Source organism: Neovison vison, chromosome 7, assembly GCF_020171115.1.
Source record: "Neovison vison isolate M4711 chromosome 7, ASM_NN_V1, whole genome shotgun sequence".
NCBI classification, from domain to species: domain Eukaryota; kingdom Metazoa; phylum Chordata; class Mammalia; order Carnivora; family Mustelidae; genus Neogale; species Neogale vison.
Genome location: NC_058097.1, coordinates 123245475 through 123268151, shown reverse-complemented (window position 1 = coordinate 123268151; position 22677 = coordinate 123245475). Strand labels below are relative to the sequence as shown.

General features: G+C 38.9%; 1 protein-coding gene across 1 annotated transcript in view; it reads right to left on the bottom strand.

The window, feature by feature from the left end:
- The window catches only part of LOC122912455 (beta-galactosidase-1-like protein 3), a 64505-nt gene that overhangs the window by 16985 nt on the left and 24843 nt on the right, over positions 1 to 22677 (bottom strand). The window contains exons 10-13 of the mRNA XM_044258242.1: positions 3193 to 3277; positions 1537 to 1674; positions 850 to 930; positions 108 to 214 (exon numbers count right to left, since the gene is read on the bottom strand). Of these exons, the coding sequence (XP_044114177.1) occupies positions 108 to 214; positions 850 to 930; positions 1537 to 1674; positions 3193 to 3277 (411 nt within the window). The remainder of the gene's footprint in view (positions 1 to 107; positions 215 to 849; positions 931 to 1536; positions 1675 to 3192; positions 3278 to 22677) is intronic.

The following is a 22677-nucleotide window of genomic DNA, read 5'->3' as shown; positions in this document are numbered from 1 at the left end:
CACCCTTCCCATAAAGTCCTTGAAAGAATCTCTACTCTGTGGCCTAAAGCTCTCTCCCACAGGTCCCCAGTAGCCAACCCCCCATTCCACGGCCAGGTAGTACTCACCTCATGTAAGTACTGTAGAACATCCCACAGTGGCAAGTAAAGGGATGGTTTCACAGAAGGATACTCAGCCTTGGGGGTGAGCTTGGGCAAAGGTGGAAGAGGCATTGCTGAAATGAAAATAAGCCATGGGGCAAGAAGGGCCTGAAATAACTACTGCTTTCTCCAATTTCCCCATCCCTACCCATGAACTCTCATATCCCAGGGCCAACAGGAGAAATGGGTCCTATCCTAGCATATGTGTATACTTCTCCAAGAGTGATGAGAAACTGGAAATAACGAAATTGGAGCGAGTTTTATGTGCATGGTAACTGATAGCTATAGACCTCTATAAGGTAATGTTGGTCATAGGGACAGAGGGCTCTCAGGGAGCAAGAAATCTACCTTGCACCTTCTGGCAATGCCAGTGCTCACTTTCTAGGACATAGAAGATTATTAACTGTATTTATTTTTGCTATCGTGTGTAAGGGTACCATGCCATCATACCAAGAAATCTACAAATTATTATTATCTAGTAAATTATTTAATCTTCACAGTCATTATAGGAGATGGATATCACTTTTTCATATTTTAGTGAGGAAACAGGCATCGGGGTCTTGAAACACTCATGAAAAGCCCCTCATCTTTTAAGCGGGAAAATCAGGATTTGAACTTAAGGTTGTCCTTGCCCTTAAGGCTCCAAACTTTTGCCCATGGGGCTTCATGAGGAAAGCCATCCCTCAAATTAAAAGTGATTGCTGAGTACCTAAGACAGAGCTAAGGAGTCCTTGAAGCTTGAAATATTTTTCTGTGTAATCCCCAGCCTCTGTCAGGACAGCATCATAGTCTGCAAGACATCAGAGTCACTGGCCAGGCAATCTTCCACAACAGACCCTCTTTCAGCACTGCTGGCATGAGATGGGCCAGGGCTACCAGAGGGAGAGAGAAGATACATCTTCCCCATGGCCTGGACCAGTCCATCCCAGGCTGGGATGTGTGTGTGTGGGCAGGGGCGAGGGCGTGTTATGTCACTCTGGGAATATTCCCCACAACCCTTTCTGGGGATCTGAGACTGCAAAGACATTGGACTCATCCTTCTGTTTTCTAATGGATACCCTTTTCTTCCCTCAATCTGGATTGCCCAGGTGTGTCTGTCAGTACCAGCAATCACCATTTGTATTCTGTGTGTCTTAGAAGGTTCAAGTCAAGGGATAATATATATGATGAGTGAAGCAGGGCTCTAGGTCTGAGGCACCCCATCTACTGCAATGACAATCTGCAGGGGGCATTATGAACATCACAGAAGAAAGGAAAATAAACAGGAATATCCTGAATGCTCAACATAGATTATAAGTCAAGAATTCAATGATGCTCAGAAGATGCTTTTGGAACCTTCTCTGTAAAACTCCAGTACCACTTATGCTGGGAGGTGACCATACCAGCAAGCACTTGCCATAGCTAGTGACAACAGCTTTGTGTATCCCAACATATGTGGCCCCATTCATGAAACCAAAGTTGGTTCCACCATGGAACATATATACATTGAAGGAGATCTCAGATGTGATAAATTTGGACACAGTTTCCTTAACATCTGTAGAGGAGGAAAACAAGAACACAGGGAAAATTAAAAATTAAGGCAGCAGTCTGGTGAAATCTTATTCTCAACCCCACCCCAGATCAACTTAGTTGTTTTGTGTTTCAATCTCCACTAAGATTCTAAGGAGAAAATAGGTGGAACTGGCCAAAACTATTCCAGGAAACCAAGTCTTATCAATACCAAGAGCCTTTTTAAAAATTGTTTTCCTCAGAGTATAGACATAATTTAGCTCAATCTTATATCTATTAAATAGTAGCCAAAAAACTTAATGTCACTTAAATATCTAATGTTCATTAAATTTTCTGAAATTATACAAATAATTAGTATAATCTCATTACTCCCTTCTAGAGTAACATAAAACCACTGCAGTAGTCCACAAGTAGCTGTTCCCAATCTTTAGCCGCACAAACTCTTATTTTTTCATCATGACTTTAAGAGATATGATCAACCTTCCACTGGCCATCATAGGGAATTGGTTAAAAGTTAGTCAGATATGGGATTCAATTCTGGCTGTGCTCTTTACTACTTGTATTAACTTGGACAACTTATATTTCTCTTAGAGCCTCTGTTTCTTTATCTTTTAAATGAAAGTCCTAATTTCTACTATCTCATAGTACTGATGAAAGAATCAGGTAAGAAACACACCATAGTGCCTGACATGAAAGCAATCAGAAAACTTGTTTGTTGGGGTGGGTCTTCTTTTGTTTCAGGCCAAGCAGGCTTTCCTCAGTTACCTGGCATTTTTCATTGGTTTACGTTACTTCTGGTATAAATGAGCTTATTTTCATAACATCGACAGCAAAATATCTTTAGCAGCAAAATATTTTTACTAAGTCAACATCAGCCAGGCACTGTTCCGAGTTGTTGCACTTAACCCCCACAACAACCCTATGAGGTAGGGTACATGATAATTCCCATTTTCAGTGAGGACACTGAGGTTTAGCAGACAAGGAAAGCTGCCTTGGATCATGCAGCTAGTCACGCCGACTAGCAGTGCTGAGGCTGAAATCTTGATCTCTTTGGCTGCAGGACCCATGCTTTCAACCATCATTGCATGTTATTTCCTGACAATGACTACCACTTAGTTGACATCAACACAGCAATGGCCTGCGGTTTACCAGAGATTATTAAGACTTTTAGCAAATGCATCCCCTTCTTCAGAGATGTTGCCTTTCCAAGACCCCTTCCATGACCACCTTGCCTTACCTCTGCAGGCTTGTCCCTCTCTTTTCTATCACTACACCTGTTTGCTTCAAAGCTCTTGTCAGATGTGGAACCCCTGATTTACTTCTTAATTATCTGGCAACGCTACTAAATAACAAGCTCCCTGGGGGAAGGGACCAGGTCATTTTTATTCACCAGTTCACCCTCAAGCGTAACCAAGTCCTTGTACACCTAAGTGTTGAATGAATAGTTTGGGCTGAATGAGCTAATTCATTAGCAAAGAAATGTATGAATGATCCATGACTCAGAACCACCTCTACTTGGGGTCAAACACTGAAAAACACTTACCCTCAGCATTAGCAACTGAATGTTCACTTCCCCATGTGTCAAACCAGCCAACCCAGAATTCCATGATCATAATGGGCTTATTGCTCTAGAAACAAACCAAATCAAATACCAAGTCTGAGAAAATGTAAAAAGAAAATCAGAAAAGCTAAGCACAACACACAAAAATTTAAGGAACTCATGCTCTTCACTTTTTCCAAGTTCAGCACTTCATTCTCCCTTTTTTCCCATCACCCCTTTCCCATCATCCATAGCTTTGGTTTCTCCACCTCTCCTAAACATTCCCCATACTACTAAAATATATAAACTTTATATGCCTCACTGCTGTACCTGGATAGCATCATCTCTGATTCCAACCTTGTCATATGTGAGGCTGGTTTTAAAAAAATTGGCTTTGGATAAACAAGGACCTGACTGCAATTCCTGATACAAATATTGAGGCTCACATATACCAAAGGCCCACAGCTAATGTTATCCTCAATGGGGAAAAACAGAGAGATTTTCCTCCATGGTCAGGAATAAGACAGGGATATTTACTCTCATTGAAAGACTCCGCATATAGACACCCCCCCCAGCCATTGATTAACTAACTGCTTCTTGGCTTTTCTGTAATCGTTTGGCTTCGCCCTTCCCCTGTTAGACCCTTCCCCCAGTTAATTGTTTAACCGCTCTCTTGCCTTTCTGTAACCGCTTGGCTTTTAGGGGGTGATACTGGTCTCCTGTTTAAACAGGGTACCTTATGTGCATAGTCATGTAGGCAAGGGGGGTCGCCTAGGTACGTGGGCCTAGTCACGTAGGCAGGATGTTTCTCTGCTGAGTAATAAGGTCCAACTCCCCCTCCTCACTCCCCCTCCCCACCTTTCTCTTCGTGCGCCGGGGTCCTTCAAAGCCAATCTACAAACACCGAGTATGCCTTACATTCAAACCAGCCAATAAGAACCTTGTAACTATGTTTCTGCTTCTGTACGTATGCGCTCGCTTCCCCGAACCCCATAAAAAGGCCCTGAACAAAGGGCTGGCGTGCGAGTCTTCCTAAGACTTGATCGCCCGCAGGTACCTGTGTCAACTCAATAAACCTCGTGCTGTTTGCATCTGATCAGTGGACTCGGCTTGGTTTTTGGGTCCGGGGGTCTCCTCCTGAGAAGGGGTCCATTCCGGGGTGCTTGGAGCCCCGGGGGATCTTTCAATATGTTAATAAAAAATTAAAAATTAAAAAAATAAACAAAATTTTAAAAAAAATCTATACTACCCAAAACAATCTATAAATTCAATGAAATCCCTATCAAAATACGACCAGCATTTTTCACGAAGCTACAACAAACAATCCTAAGATTTGTATAGAACTACAAATGACCCTGAAGAGCCAAAGCAGTCTTGAAAAAGTAAAGCAGGATACATCACCATTCCAGACTTCAAGCTATATTACAATGCTGTAGTCAACAAGGCAGTATGGTGCTGGCACAAAAACAGACACATAGATCAATGGAACAGAAGGGAAAACCCAGAAATGGAGCCCACAACTCTACGGTCAACTAATCTTTGACAAAGCTGGAAAGAAGAGCCAATGGAAAAAAGACAGTCTCTTCAATAGATGGTGATGGGAAAACTGGACAGTGACATGCAGAAGAATGAAAGTGGACCACTGTCTTACACCATATACAAAAATAAATTCAAAATATATGAACAACCTAGATGTGAGACAGGAATCCATCAAAATCCTAGAGAATACAGGTAGCAACCTCTTTGACCTTGGCTGTAGCAACTTCTTACTAAACATGTTGCCAGAGGCAAGGGAAACAAAAGCAAAAATGAACTATTGGGACTTCATCAAGATAAAAAGCTTCTGCATAGAAAAGGAAACAACCAACAAAACTAAAAGGCAGCCTACAGGATGGGAGAAGATATTTTCAAATATCTGATAAAGGGTTAGTATCTAAAATCTATAAAGAACGTATCAAACGCAACACCCCCTCCAAAAACAAATAATCCAATTAAGAAATGGGCAGAAGAAATGAATAGGCATTTTTCCAAAGAAGACACGCAGATGGCCAATAGACACATGAAAAAATGCTCCACATCACTTGTCATCAGGGAAATACAAATCAAAACCACAATGAGATATCACCCCACACCTGTCAGAATAGCTAAAATTAACAAGTCAGGAGACGACCGATGTTAGCAAGGATGCAAAGAAAGGGGAACCCTCTTATACTGTTATTGGGAATGCAAGCTGTTACAGCTACTCTGGAAAACAGTATGGAGGTTCTTCAGAAAGTTAAAAACAGAATTACCCTATAATCCAGCAATTGCATTACGAGGTATTTACCCAAAAGATTAAAAAAAAAAATCCAGATTCAAAGGGGTACATGCACCCTGCTACTTCTAGCAGAATGGTCAAGAATACCAAATTATGGAAAGAGCCCAAATCTCCAACGACTGATGGATAAGAAGGTGTGGTATATATATATATATATACAATGGAATACTACCCAGCCATAGAAAAGAATGGCACCTTGTCGTTTGCAACAATGTGGATTGAGCTAAAGTATATTATGCTAAGCAAAATAAGTCAGTCAGAGAAAGACAAATAACATATGATTTCAGTCATATATGGAATTTAAGAAACAAAACAGATGAATATATGGGAGGGGGAAAAAGAGAGAGAGAGGGAAGCAGATCATAAGAGACTCAATATTAGAGAACAAACTAAGGGCTGATGGAGGGAAGGGGTGGGGGATGGGCAAAATAGGTGATGGGTATTAAGGAGGGCACTTGTTATGATGAGCACTGGGTATTGTATGTAAGTGATGAATCATTTAATTCTACCCCTGAAACCAATATTACATTATACATTAACTAGAATTTAAACAAAAATTTGAAAAAAGAAAAAAAAATAGTCTCAGAAGTCACATTGCTGGCAAGTGCAGAGCTACAATTCAAATCCAAGTCTAAGCTGAACTATCAGGTACTAAATTATACTACCTATGAGGTATTTCATTCATTTTCTGCATATTTAAATTTTATTCTCCATAATTAAATTTTATTCTACCTCATCTGTATTGATCCACTGTAATTATTTTTTATTTCTAAAAATTCTTATTTTGTATATATTTGCTAATAAATATTTTGATATATAACAATTCATAAGTGTTATTATGTCTTTATGGACTATACTTTTTATTTATATAAAGCAATTATTATCATATTAAAATGACTAATGATCATATTTTACTGAGTACTGCTTGAAGTACTTCACTTACTTCATTCTGTGTGACAAACTATAAAGTAGATATTATGAGTCTTTATTTTGCAAATGAAAAAAATACGGTTCGATAACCCATCCAAGTTCACTCAGCTAGGAAGTACTAGAACTGGGAATTGAATTCAGCCAGACTAGCTTGACTCCACACTCCTAACCAATACACCCTATTGCATCTGGAATGTAAATGACTTATTACCTAAAAGTAGAGGAGAATATATCAAAGCAATTCCACTTCTCAAAACTTCTAAACTAACTCTTACCTTAAAACATAGGCATCTCTTTTAAAATTCATGTTACTGGTAACCTAAACTGTCAGACACCATAGGCTTTCAGTCTGATACCTGCATTCCACGTCTAGCCCAACATTTTCAATGCTCCAGAATAATATACACGTTCTTTTTTAAAAAGTTGACATCCTCTGCACAGCAGGAGAGGCAGTTAATATCCCATGGACATTACAATGGAAAATTATGGTGGGCTTCTCTTGGGGAATATGTCAGGCATTCATATTGTGCATTCTCAGTTTTACTCCTGGAGTCCTCCAGCATCTTCCCATGATCAAAAATAATCATACTGAAAATTGGAAAAAATTTTAAAAAAAGATCATACTGTAAGCCTGAAGACCTGTCCTCCAAGGCCTTTTCTAAGCTGATCCCTGGAGTTGGAATACGATGTTTTCTGGATTCTATGCATTCTTCTATCGTGGCTTAATCCCTTATTTCTCCATCCTCCAAACATTTACATAAAAAGGGTGTATAGGAAATAAGTAATCTGAGCCCTTAAATACCTGTATTCTGCAATACAGTTTCTTCATATTTAGACTGAATATAAAATTCTAAGTTGAAACTCACTTATCCTCAGAATTTTAAAAGTATATTTCACTGCTTTGCATTATCCAATGTCAATACTTAAAAATCCTGATTCTCATTGTTTGGTATATAGTAAGCCTATATTCTTTCTGAATAATGTTAATTTTACAATATAGGTCTTTTTTTAATCATTTATTGTGTGGACGATTTGAGGAGTATTTTCAATTTAGAGATACATATCCTTCAGTTAAAGGAAGTTTTCTTACATTAGTTACTTGTAATTTCCTTTACTCTGTGTTCTTTGTCCTCTTTTGATAACTACTATTAGTAAGGTGTTGGGCCTTCTAAATTGATCTTATGAGACATTTACGTTCTCTCATATTTTATATCCTACTGACTTGTACTATTTCTAGGAAATTTCCTCAACTTTACCTCTAACTCATATTTAACTTTTTTTTTAATTTTTTTTTCTTTATTTGACACACAGAGAGAGAAATCACAAGTAGGCAGAGAGGCAGGCAGAGAGAGAGGAGGAAGCAGGCTCCCTGCTGAGCAGAGAGCCCAATGCAGGACTCGATCCCAGGATGCTGAGATCATGACCTGAGCCAAAGGCAGAGGCTTAAACCACTGAGCTACCCAGGTGCCCCCATATTTAACTTTTAATATTAGATTTTAATGTCAAAGATTCTTTTTGGTCCTCTGGTCCTTTTCCTTAATATCTTATTCTTCTTTCACACATAAATAATCTTGTTCATATCTTTATACATATTAATAAGCATTTTTGATGTTATATTCTATTTCCTGAATTAAGTGTATACTTCCTGGCTTCCATTTTTTTCTTTTTTGGTAGTTATTATTTTTCACTAGAAACTTTTATTAAATAAATACCATTTGCATTAAACAGGGGAGACTGATTTCTGGTATTAAAAAGCTACTGTGCTACTGGTGCACTTGACATACTCCTCTTGGAAATCCTCAAAATCACAATGAAAAATGAGAAATAGAAACACAAACAACATCTTCTATGAATCCAATGGACATCTGAAACTTCAAAGCATATATTAAAAAAAAAAAAAAAAAGACTGCCAAACCCTGAAGTTCTATCAGGTGTTGAACAAATGTAGAAAGAAAGTGCTTTTTGTTGAAGATTTTAGTACCAGCACAGAGTACCAGCACAAATTTCTTCCAAGTAGAAAGCATACCTTTAGTATATTGACAATTTCTTATTTGTAATTACAGAATGGGGTTCACAAGCTGGTAAAAGGAGTACATTTTGCATAATACAAGGTATCAGAAGCTTGAAATAAAATAATTATTGCATAATCAGGGATAAATTCTGACATTAAGAACACAAAACATGGGGGAGGGTAATAAAAATGTAATTTTAGAATGTGTTTGAACTAAGTTGTTACCAACTTAAAATAGACTGATATAAATTTAAGTTGTTCTATGCAAGCCTCATGGTAATCAAAAAGCAAAATGTGTGGTAGATATATGAAGGATAAAGAGAAGGGAATCTGAGCATACCTTTAGAGAAAATCATCAAATCACAAAAGAAGGGAGCAAGAAAAGAAGAAACAAAGGAATTATAAAACAGCCATCAAACAATGAACAAAATGGCAATAAGTACATTAACTGTCAATAGTTACTTTAAATGTAAATGGAGTAGCACCTGGGTGGCTTGGTTGGTTAAGCATCTGCCTTCAGCTCAGGCCATGATCCCAGGGTCCTGAGACCAAGTCCGGTGTTGGGCTCTCTGCTCATCGGGGAGTCTGCTTCTCCCTCTCCTTCTGTCCCTCTCCCCTGTTCTTGTTCTCTCTCTCTCTCTCTCAAATAAATAGGTAAAATCTTTAAAAAAATAAAATAAAATAGGGATGCCAGGGTGGCTCAGTCAGTTAAGCATCTGCCTTTGGCTCAGGTCATGATCACAGGGTTCTGGAATCAAGTCCTGCATCAGGTTCCTTGTTCAGCAGGGAGCCTGCCTCTCCCTCTGCCTGCTGCTCCCAGTGCTGTTCTTTCTCTTTCTCTCTCTCCCTATCTCTCTCTCTGAAAAATAAATAAATAAAATCTTTAAAAATTAAAAATAAATAAAATAAATAAAAGTAAATGGACTAAATTTTCTAATCAAAAGACATAGAATAGTGCAATGAGTAAAAAAAAAAAATAAGACCCATTTATATGTTGCCTACAGAAGACTTACTGAACATTTAAGGACATACATATATTGAAAGCAAGAGATGGAAAAGATACTCCCTACAAATGGAAACCAAAAGAAAACTGGGATAGCTATACTCATATCACACAAAATAAACTTTAAGACAAACACTGTAATAAGTGATAAAGAAGGTCATTATATAGGGGAGCAATATAAAGAGGTCAATCCAATAAGAGGATATAACATTTGAAAATATTTACTTAATAAGGTTAATAAATATAAGATAATCCTATCAAGCTCTTTTCTAAACATAATAGTATAAAACTAGAAATAAATTACAAGAAGAAAACTGGAAAATTCAAAAGTATATAAAGATTAAACATGCTACTGAACAATCAATGGGTCAAAAAAAAATCAAGAAATCTTGAGGCAAATGAAAACAGAACTACATATCAAAACTTAAGGGATGCTCAGGAGTCAAGATGGCAGAGAAGTAGCAGGCTGAAACTACTTCAGCTAGCAGGAGATCAGCTAGAGAGCTTATCTAAGGATTGCAAACACCTGCAAATCCATCGGCAGATCGAAGAGAAGAAGAACAGCAATTCTGGAAACAGAAAAACAACCACTTTCTGAAAGGTAGGACTGGCGGAGAAGTGAATCCAAAGCGACGGGAAGACAGACCCCAGGGGGAGGGGCCGGCTTCCAGCAAGCGGCGGAGCAACAGAGCACAAAATCAGGACTTTTAAAAGTCTGCTCCAGAGGCTAAACCGGGCGAAGCCCACGCAGGGTCAGCATGGCCTCAGGTCCCGTAGGGTCACAGAAGGATCTGGGGTGTCTGAGTGTCGCAGAGCTTGCGGGTATTGGAACGGGAAAGCCGGCTGCAGAGATAGAGCCGACAGTGAGCTCGCAGCTCGGGGTTACCTTGAACCCGCCGCAGGCTCGGTGAGCTTGGAGTGCGGCTGGGGTCAGGCAGATGGGAGTAACTGGGCGCTCTTCTCTGAGGGCGCACTGAGGAGTGGGGCCCCGGGCTCTCGGCTCCTTCGGGCAGGAGACCAGGAGGCCGCCATTTGTATTCCTGTCCTCCGGAAATCTACCAACAGCGCTCAGGGAACAAAAGCTCCTGAAAGCAAACCAGAGCGGATTACTCAGCCCAGCTCCTGGTAAGGGCGGTGCAATTCTGCCTGGGGCAAAGAAACTTGAGAATCACTACACCAGACCCCTCCCCCAGAAGATCAACAAGAAATCCAGGCAAGACCAAGTTCACCTACCAAGGACTGCGGTTTCAATACCAAGGAGAGCAGCAGAATTCCAGAGGAGGAGAAAGCAAAGCACAGAACTCATGGCTTTCTCCCTGTGATTTCTTTAGTTTTGCACTTAATTGAATTTTTTTCTTATTCATTTTTTTCTCTTCTTCTGCTAATTTTTTTTAACTTTTACCCCTTTCTTTTTTAACGTTTTTTAACTAGTTTATCTAATATATATATTTTTTCTTTTTTTATATTTTTCTTTATTCGTTTTCTTTTTTTAAATTCTCTTCTTTTCTTTTTTTTTCTTTTTCTTTCTTTCTTTTGGAACCTCTTTTTATCCCCTTTCTCCCCCCTCATGATTTGGGATCTCTTCTGATTTGGTTAAAGCATATTTTCCTGGGTTTGTTGCCACCCTTTTAGTATTTTACTTGCTCCTTCATATACTCTTAGTTGGACAAAATGACAAGGCGGAAAAATTCACCACAAAAAAAAGGACGAGAGGCAGTACCAAAGGCTAGGGACCTAATCAATTTGGACATTGGTAATTGTCAGATCTAGAATTCAGAATGAAAATTCTCAAGGTTCTAGCCGGGCTCGAAAAAGGCATGGAAGATATTAGAGAAACCCTCTCTGGAGATATAAAAGCCCTATCTGGAGAAATAAAAGAACTAAAATCTAACCAAGATGAAATAAAAAAAGCTATTAATGAGGTGCAATCAAAAATAGAGGCTCTCACTGCTAGGATAAACGAGGCAGAAGAAAGAATTAGCGATATAGAAGACCAAATGACAGAGAATAAAGAAGCTGAACAAAAGAGGGACAAACAGCTACTGGACCACGAGGGGAGATTCGAGAGATAAGTGACACCATAAGACGAAACAACATTATAATAATTGGTATTCCAGAAGAAGAAGAGAGAGAGAGGGGAGCAGAAGGTATACTGGAGAGAATTATTGGGGAGAATTTCCCCAATATGGCAAAGGGAACGAGCATCAAAATTCAGGAGGTTCAGAGAACGCCCCTCAAAATCAATAAGAATAGGCCCACACCCCGTCACCTAATAGTAAAATTTACAAGTCTTAGTGACAAAGAGAAAATCCTGAAAGCAGCCCGGGAAAAGAAGTCTGTAACATACAATGGTAAAAATATTATATTGGCAGCTGACTTATCCACAGAGACCTGGCAGGCCAGAAAGAGCTGGCATGATATTTTCAGAGCACTAAACAAGAAAAACATGCCGCCAAGAATACTATATCCAGCTAGGCTATCATTGAAAATAGAAGGAGAGATTAAAAGCTTCCAGGACAAACAAAAACTGACAGAATTTGCGAACGCCAAACCAGCTCTACAGGAAATATTGAAAGGGGTCCTCTAAGCAAAGAGAGAGCCTACAAGTGGTAGATCAGTAAGGAACAGAGACAATATACAGTAACAGTCGCCTTACAGGCAATACAATGGCACTAAATTCATATCTCTCAATAGTTACCCTGAAAGTTAATGGGCTAAATGCCCCAATCAAAAGACACAGGGTATCAGAATAGATAAAAAAACAAAACCCATCTATATGTTGCCTCCAAGAAACTCATTTTAAGCCCGAAGACACCCCCAGATTTAAAGTGAGAGGGTGGAAAAGAATTTACCGTGCTAATGGACATCAGAAGAAAGCAGGAGTGGCAATCCTTATATCAGATCAATTAGATTTTAAGCCAAAGACTATAATAAGAGATGAGGAAGGACACTATATCATACTCAAAGGGTCTGTCCAACAAGAAGATCTAACAATTTTAAATATCTATGCCCCCAACATGGGAGCAGCCAAATATATAAACCAATTAATAACAAAATCAAAGAAACACATCAACAATAATACAATAATAGTAGGGGACTTTAACACTCCCCTCACTGAAATGGACAGATCATCCAAGCAAAAGATCAGCAAGGAAATAAAGGCCTTAAACGACACACTGGACCAGATGGACATCACAGATATATTCAGAACATTTCATCCCAAAGCAACAGAATACACATTCTTCTCTAGTGCACATGGAACATTCTCCAGAATAGATCACATCCTCGGTCCTAAATCAGGACTCAACAGGTATCAAAAGATTGGGATCATTCCCTGCATATTTTCAGACCACAAAGCTCTAAAGCTAGAACTCAACCACAAGAGGAAGTTTGGAAAGAACCCAAATACATGGAGACTAAACAGCATCCTACTAAAGAATGAATGGGTCAACCGGGAAATTAAAGAAGAATTGAAAAAAATCATGGAAACAAATGATAATGAAAATACAACAATTCAAAATCTGTGGGACACAACAAAGGCAGTCCTGAGAGGAAAATATATAGCAGTACAAGCTTTTCTCAAGAAAGAAGAAAGGTCTCAGGTACACAACCTAACCCTACACCTAAAGGAGCTGGAGAAAGAACAAGAAAGAAACCCTAAGTCCAGCAGGAGAAGAGAAATCATAAAGATCAAAGCAGAAATCAATGAAATAGAAACCAAAAAACCAATAGAGCAAATCAACGAAACTAGGAGCTGGTTCTTTGAAAGAATTAATAAAACTGATAATCCCCTGGCCAGACTTATCAAAAAGAAAAGAGAAAGGACCCAAATAAATAAAATCATGAATGAAACAGGAGAGATCACAACTAACACCAAAGAAATACAAACTATTATAAGAACATACTATGAGCAACTCTACGCCAACAAATTTGACAATCTGGAAGAAATGGATGCATTCCTAGAAACATATAAACTACCACAACTGAACCAGGAAGAAATAGAAAGCATGAACAGACCCATAACCAGTAAGGAGATTGGAACAGTCATTAAAAATCTCCAAACAAACAAAAGCCCAGGGCCAGACGGCTTCCCAGGGGAATTCTACCAAACATTTAAAAAAGAACTAATTCCTATTCTCCTGAAACTGTTCCAAAAAATAGAAATGGAAGGAAAACTTCCAAACTCATTTTATGAGGCCAGCATCACCTTGATCCCAAAACCAGACAAGGATCCCATCAAAAAAGAGACCTATAGACCAATATCCTTGATGAACACAGATGCGAAAATTCTCACCAAAATACTAGCCAATGGGATTCAACAGTACATTAAAAGGATTATTCACCACGACCAAGTGGGATTTACCCCAGGGCTGCAAGGTTGGTTCAACATCCGCAAATCAGTCAATGTGATACAACACATCAATAAAAGAAAGAACAAGAACCATATGATACTCTCAATAGATGCTGAAAAAGCATTTGACAAAGTACGGCATCCCTTCCTGATCAAAACTCTTCAAAGTGTAGGAATAGAGGGCGCATACCTCAATATCATCAAAGCCATCTATGAAAATCCCACCGCAAATATCATTCTCAATGGAGAAAAACTGAAAGCTTTTCTGCTAAGGTCAGGAACACGGCAGGGATGTCCATTATCACCACTGCTATTCAACATAGTACTTGAAGTCCTAGCCTCAGCAATCAAACAACAAAAGGAAATGAAAGGCATCCAAATTAGCAAAGAAGTCAAACTATCACTCTTTACAGATGATATGATACTATATGTGAAAACCCAAAAGACTCCACTCCAAAACTGCTAGAACTTGTACAGGAATTCAGTAAAGTGTCAGGATATACAATCAATGCACAGAAATCAGTTGCATTTCTCTACACCAACAACAAGACAGAAGAAAGAGAAATTAAGGAGTCAGTCCCATTTACAATTGCACCCCAAACCATAAGATACCTAGGAATAAACCTAACCAAAGAGGCTAAGAATCTATACTCAGAAAACTATAAAGTACTCATGAAAGAAATTGAGGAAGACACAAAGAAATGGAAAAATGTTCCATGCTCCTGGATTGGAAGAATAAATATTGTGAAAATGTCTATGCTACCTAAAGCAATCTACACATTTAATGCAATTCCTATCAAAGTACCATCCATCTTTTTCAAAGAAATGGAACAAATAATTCTAAAATTTATATGGAACCAGAAAAGACCTCGAATAGCCAAAGGGATATTGAAAAAGAAAGCCAAAGTTGGTGGCATCACAATTCCGGCTTAAAGCTCTATTACAAAGCTGTCATCATCAAGACAGCATGGTACTGGCACAAAAACAGACACATAGATCAATGGAACAGAATAGAGAGCCCAGAAATAGACCCTCAACTCTATGGTCAACTAATCTTCGACAAAGCAGGAAAGAATGTCCAATGGAAAAAACACAGCCTCTTCAATAAATGGTGTTTGGAAAATTGGACAGCCACATGCAGAAAAATGAAATTGGACCATTTCCTTACACCACACACAAAGATAGACTCAAAATGGATGAAGGACCTCAATGTGAGAAAGGAATCCATCAGAATCCTTGAGGAGAACACAGGCAGCAACCTCTTCGACCTCAGCCGCAGCAACATCTTCCTAGGAACATTGCCAAAGTCAATGGAAACAAGGGCAAAAATGAACTATTGGGATTTCATCAAGATCAAAAGCTTTTGCACAGCAAAGAAAACAGTTAACAAAATCAAAAGACAACTGACTGAATGGGAGAAGATATTTGCAAACGACATATCAGATAAAGGAGTAGTGTCCAAAGTCTATAAAGAACTAGCAAACTCAACACCCAAAGAACAAATAATCCAATCAAGAAATGAGCAGAGGACATGAACAGACATTTCTGCAAAGAAGACATCCAGATGGCCAACAGACACATGTAAAAGTGCTCCATATCACTCGGCATCAGGGAAATACAAATCAAAACCACAATGAGATATCACCTCACACCAGTCAGAATGGCTAAAATCAACAAGTCAGGAAATGACAGATGCTGGCGAGGATGTGGAGAAAGGGGAACCCTCCTACACTGTTGGTGGGAATGCAAGCTGGTGCAACCACTCTGGAAAACAGCATGGAGGTTCCTCAAAATGTTGAAAATAGAACTACCCTATGACCCAGCAATTGCACTACTGGGTATTTACCCTAAAGATACAAACGTAGTGATCTGAAGGGGCACATGCACCCGAATGTTTATAGCAGTAATGTCCACAATAGCCAAACTACAGAAAGAACCTAGATGTCCATCAACAGATGAATGGATAAAGAAGAGGTGGTATATATACACAATGGAATACTATGCAGCCATAAAAAGAAATGAAATCTTGCCATTTGCGACAACATGGATGGAACTAGAGCATATCATGCTGAGCGAAATAAGTCAAGCGGAGAAAGACAACTACCATATGATCTCCCTGATATGAGGAAGTGGTGATGCAACATGGGGGCTTAAGTGGGTAGGAGAAGAATAAATGAAACAAGATGGGACTGGGAGGGAGAAAAAGCATAAGTGACTCTTAATCTCACAAAACAAACTGTGGGTTGCTAGGGGGAGGGGGGTTGGGAGAAGAGGGGTGGGGTTATGGACATTTGGGAGGGTATGTGCTTTGGTGAGTGCTGGGAAGTGTGTAAACCTGGCGATTCACAGACCTGTACCCCTGGGGATAAAAATATATGTTTATAAAAAATAAAAAATTAAAAAAAAAAACCTTAAGGGATGCAGCAAAAGCTGTCTAAAAGATAAATTTGTATGTTAATGCCTACATTAAAAAGCAAGATCTCAAATAAACAACCTAACTTGACACCTCAAGGAACTAAAAAAAGAACAAATGAAGCCCAAAGCTAATAGAAGAAAGGAAATAATAAAGAACACAATAGAAATAAATGAGAGAATAAAAACACAATAGAAAATATCAACAAGGGGCGCCTGGGTGGCTCAGTGAGTTAAGCCTCTGCCTTAGGCTCAGGTCATGACCCCAGGGTCCTGGGATTGAGCCCCACATTGGGCTTTCTGCTCAGCAGGTAACCTGCTTCCCCCTCTCTCTCTGCTGCCTCTCTGCCTGCTTGTGATCTCTGTCTGTCAAATAAATAAATAAAATCTAAAAAAAAATCAATAAAACTAAGTGCTGTTTTTTTAAAAAAAGATAAGAAAATAAACAAACTATTGGCTAAACTTACCAAGAAAAAGACAGAGGATTCACATAAATAAAATCAGAAATAAAAGAGGACATGTTATAATTGATACCACATTAATATAAGGAAGGTAAGAGGGGGGTGGGAGGTTGGGGTACCAGGTGGTGGGTATTATAGAGGGCACAGCTTGCATGGAGCACTGGGTGTGGTGAAAAAATAATGAATACTGTTTTTCTGAAAATAAATAAATTGGAAAAAATATATATAAGGAAGGTAAGAGACTGCAATGAACATGCAATGAATATGCTAAAATATTGGACAACCAAGATGAAATACATAAATTTCTAGAAACATACAACCTACCAAGACTGAATCATGAAACTACAGAGAATCAAAAACATCCTAATAAACAAAGGTCCCAAACCAGATGGATTAACTGGTGAATTCTGTCAAACATTTAAAGTAGAACTAATGCCAATCTTTTCCAAACTCTTCCAAAAAATAGAAGGAGGAAGTATTTCTAACCTCATTTTCCAAAGACAGCATTACCCTGATACCAAAACCAGACCAGCACGCTGAAAGAATAGAAAATATGAAGCCAATATACTTGATGAACATATATGCAAAAATCTTCAATAAAATATTAGCAAACTAAGTTCAACAGTACATTAAAAAAATCATTCACCATGAATAAGTGGGATTTATCTCTGCAATGCAAGAATGGTTTAACATCCACAAATCAAACAATGAAGAACAGAACTGAGAGCCCAGAAATAAACCCACACATATATGGTCAATTAATTTACAACAAAGAAGCCAAGAATACAAAATGGGGAAAGTTTAGTCTCTTCAATAAATGGTGTTAGGAAAATAGGGACAGCCACATGAAACAATGAAATTGAACTCCTATCTTATACCTTACATAAGGATTAACTCAAAATAAATTAAATACTTGAATGTAAGACCTGAAACCATAGAATCCCTAAAAGAAAACATAGGCAATAAGCTCCTTGATGTTGGTCTTGGAAATGATTTTTGGATCTGACATCAAAAGCAAAGGCAACAAATGCAAAAATACAATGGAGACTACATCAAACTAAAAAGCTTTTGTTCAGCACGGGAAACCATCAACAAAATGAAACAGCAACCTATTGAATGTGAGAAAATATTTCCAAACCATGTATCTGATAACCAGTTAATATCCAAAATACGTAAAGAACCCATACAACTCAATAGCAAAAAACCAAATAACCTGATTTTAAAATGGGCAGAAGATATGAATAGATATTTATCAAAGAACTATAGATACCCAACAAGTACATGAAAAGATGCTCAACATCACTAATAATTCAGAGAAATGTGAATCAAAAACACAATGATATATCATCTCACACCTGTAACAATGACTCTTTTCAAAAAGATAAGAAATAACAAGTGTGCGGTGTGTATGTCATATAAAAACTTTTCACAGTAGAGTTAAAATTAACTTTAAAATGCTACCAAATTTCAACCATATTATCATGTTTTATCCAATTAGCTTTCAGAATGCCTGATTAACTGTGAATCAAATACAATTAACATCATGTAGGATTCTTTTTTTAAAAGTTTGCCCAGCATTTCAAAATGGTTACGGAATTAATAAAACTTTTAAAATGTCAAAGTATACTATACATATTGCACTTTTCTGCTAGGCTGGGCTAGTATCTTCCATGGCAAGATACTAAAACTATTGAATAAAACACACTTTTAAATCAATAGGTACTTGATTCATTTCCCTGAAATTATCAACATCATTATCAAAATCTTCCAGGATTTTCTAAGATTTGATTCCTTAAATACAGTTTTTTTTAAAGATTTTATTTATTTATTTGACAGAGAGAGATCACAGTAGGAGAGAGGAAGGGAAGAGATCACAGAGGGAGAGGAAGGGAAGCAGGCCCCCTGCTGAGCAGAGAGCCCGATTTGGGACTCGATCCCAGAACCCTGAGATCGTGACCTGAGCCGAAGGCAGCGTCTTAACCCACTGAGCCACCCAGGCGCCCCCTTAAATACAGTTTTAAAGTTTAACTTAAGGAGGGAAAAAAACCCTCAAATATTTCGCTTTTTAATGTCCTTTTTTGGTCCTTCAATGACCAAAGGGAATTTGAAACAGATTATGCTTCATGTTTCGTGGCTTAATAAAAAGCTACAATTTCTATTATCCAAATTAAGAAAAATTATACTAATCAAAAGCTATTAATTTTGAAATGTCTATGTAAGTCTGTTTGTAGGTCTCCTTAGAACCTTTCATGCTTTTATAATCAAGAGATTTTAATCAATTATGTGCTAGAATCAAATTAGGTAAGGAAAAACTTATTTGCAAAAATAAAATCACTTCCCAATATGCTCGACAGAAACAAGCTATTCATTTTCATTTGTGTTCCATTGAAGACATAACTGAAATCTGTCCAATGGTTTATTTCCAACTGGTCCACTACGGAATTCTTCGGAATGTTTTAAGATTGGCTGTAGCTAGAGTTCTGACTTCCATTTGAACCCTGCTCTCCTTCACTGTTTGGAGGAGGTTTTGGTTTCGGCATCTTACTAAGAATAGTCGCCATCTCTTTTCTCTAGTTTATTTTTGTGTCTTAGTGTGGATTTACAAATTTACTACAGGTATCCTGAGCCAGGAACACAAACAGGTTTCAGGCCAGTTTGATACTGGCTATTCTTAATTCTCATGAGTGTAGGACTTTAGACTAAATGTCATGTCAGTGGGACTGTGCTGTCTGTGGAACTTAATCATTTTCTTCAGATTTAAGGAGAGTGATAAAATTTGGAGTCAAAGGTTATTGATGTACAATTTAAGGATTAAATTTTTTTATAAATCAGTTGTGAACAATGGATTATTAAATTAAATGTTGACTTCCTAGTATAAAACTGCAAGAATAAAAAGTAAAGTTCTCCAGCTTAAAAAAAAAAAAAAAGAAAGAACAATTGTTGGAGACAAGATGGTGGAGAAGTAGGAGGAGGCGCCCTTTCAACCTGTACCCTAAAGTGAGCTGATTACCTTCCAAAGAACTCTGATCACCCACGAAATCAGCCTGAGATCAGAATTATACACGTCTGGATCTCTACTGGAGCAGAAGATGCCAGTGGACAGGTAAATCGGAGTGGGAATGTCTGACTGATATCGGAAGATAAACAAAAGGGGGAGGGAGCCACCAGAGGCGACCCGTTGGAAAGTAATATCCCAATATGAGAGTGCCCTGCACCTGGGGACCAGCATTAACTCAGGAGTCTGGTAGAAACCACTCAAAAAGAGCAAAGGATCAAGGGTGGGGGGGAATTGCGGGAATCGGGGTGTTAGGGTCCGGGCTTAAGTCCCCAGACCCAGGACAGCCACCCCTGGCGCAGAGCCAGAGAGAGTGCAGCAGAGAAACCAGGTCTGGGTCCCTGAACCACCAGCGCGCCTGAGAGTGCGTGGAGCCCGGCTCCCGTGAGGGGCTGGGAGCCTCACCAGCCAACAGAAGCACAGCCTTTTTGTAGTCCCCACATGAGTGCCCTGCTGTGCCATCAGAGTCCGAGTCGTACCCCGCGCCCTCCCCTGAGAGAGGTGCACACAAACTCCAGCCAGGTGCTCTCAGACCGTAAAGACCAGGCACTCTCAGCCTGGGCCAGTGGGAAAATCTCAGTGTGCAATCGCTGCTTGGAACTTCTCTGGCGTCTGGAACTGCCAGACAGCCGCCGCTGCCGTGGTTTGGGGTACAAGCAAAAAATCCTGAGTCCCCAGGGACTGCGACTGGGAACCTGCTCTGCCGCGGCCAAGGGGGTATTTATTTGGGCTCTGCAGCCAGACTGAGGCTTCTCTCTGAGAGGGAGGTCAGGGTGCAGTTTGCTTTCCTCTAAACCTACAAAAACCATCAAAAGTGGTCAAGGCGAGAGAGAAAAACAGAAGTGAACAAATATAAAAACCTCCAGAGAACAAAAACCTGAAAAAAACAGTTTCCTCAGAGCCCACCCCCTTGAGGGGGGCGGGAGGACTTAACTGAGAGAACATCATTGACTGAAAACCCACGTGGCAGGCCCCTCCCCCAGAAAACCAACCAGGAAAGGAAAAAAAAAAAGATGACAAGAGAACAACCACCACTACTTCATAGGACAATTTTTATTATTAATTTGATCCCACTATTCTGGATCATTTTTTTATATAGTTATTTTTTATTATTATATAGATAATTTTTAGCCTATTTACCATCACAGTGAGCTGTCCAGTACATCAAATTCCATAATAACCTTCTAACCTAAACTTTTTGATACATTCACCTGTTTTCCTTTTGCATTTCTATTTTTAAAATTTTTTTTAAATTTTAGTTTAGTTTAGTCTAGTTTATTCCTTTTTTTAATTTTTATTTTCTAATATTCATATAGAGTTAAACTTCAAGGTAATCCCCTTTCCCCAATCAATGCCATCCCTATAGGTAAACCAATTCCTAATGCCCCCTTATCTTAGGAAAGTTGAGTCCTTTAACAAAGATATCAAGATACATCCAGGAAGAATCAAAACAACCTTCCTCGCCCACACTGAGAATTTACAACCACTCTCCCGTCTTTTTCTTCCACCAGTATTTCTGTGTTTTTGTGTTTGTCCCCATAGTATATAAATCTTACTCTCGGGGTTCTTTTTGACGAGGTTCTTCCTTTATTTGCATATATATATATATGCAAATAATATATATATATTTTTTTTCTCTTGTCATATACTTTTATCAGTCTTTTTGTCTCTTGTCTGTTTGTATACTTCATAAATCTTACCTTGGGGCCCATTTGGGCTAAACCTTCTCTTTTATCTCACCTTTCGTTCCTGTCTCTCTCCCTCTCTCTTTTTTTCTTTTCCTTTTCTTTTTCCTCTCATTTGGGTGGGGAACCCTGACTGCTCAGAAGCATTCCAGGGTGCACCTTGACTGCACCACAGTCGATAAACCCAGCTACACCCATTCAGCCATCTCTCACCAAAATGACTAGGAGGAGGAATGCCCAACAGAAGAAAAATACAGAGGATGGACCATCTGCAACAGAGCTAACAGCTATCAACATAGACAATATGTCGGAAAGAGAATTCAGTCTAACAATTATCCAAGCAATAGCTAGGTTGGAGAAAGCCCTGGGTGACCAAACGGAATTGATTAGGGCCGAACTGAAAATGACCAGAGATCATGTTTTCAATATTAGGGAAGAGCTGAAAGCTACCAGGGATGAGCTTCACAATGCTCTCAATGAGTTCCAATCTAATCTAAATTCTCTCAACACTAGAGTAACTGAGACAGAAGATAGAATTAGTGATCTGGAGGACAAACAGATAGAGAGGAAGGATCAGGAGGAAGCCTGGAACAAACAGCTTAGAAGCTACGAAAACAGAATCAGGGAAAAAAAATGATGCCATAAAACGTTCCGACGTCAGAATTGTTGGAATCCCTGAAGGGGAGGAGAAAGAAAGAAGTCTAGAAGATAGAGTGGAACAAGTTCTTCATTAAAATTTACCAAATCTCGTGAATGGAACCAGTGTTCATGATCTAGAGGCCAAAAGGTTTCCCCCCAAGATTATAGATTCTCGAAAGTCCTTGAGACACCTAATAGTAAGAATGAAGAATTATAATTGTAGGCAGAACAAGAGGTACTTTCAAGAGGAAAGTAGCTAGGACAAAGAAGATCCTTATGTACAGAGGAAAGCCCATCAGAATAACGTCAGACCTGTCCACAGAGACCTGGCAAGCCAGAAAGGGCTAGCAAGATATATTCAGGGCACTGAATGAGAAGAACATGCAGCCAAGAATACTTTATCCAGCAAGACTGACATTCAAAACGGATGGAGAGATAGAGTTTCCAAGACCGGCAAGGCTTAAAAGACTATGCAACCACCAAGTCGATACTGCAGGAAATATTAAGGGGACTTCTTTAAAGGAGGAAAAAGCCCAAGAATAGCATTGAACAGAAATATAGAGACAATCTACAGAAAGAAATACTTCAAAGGTAACACAATGTCAATAAAAACGTATCTATCAA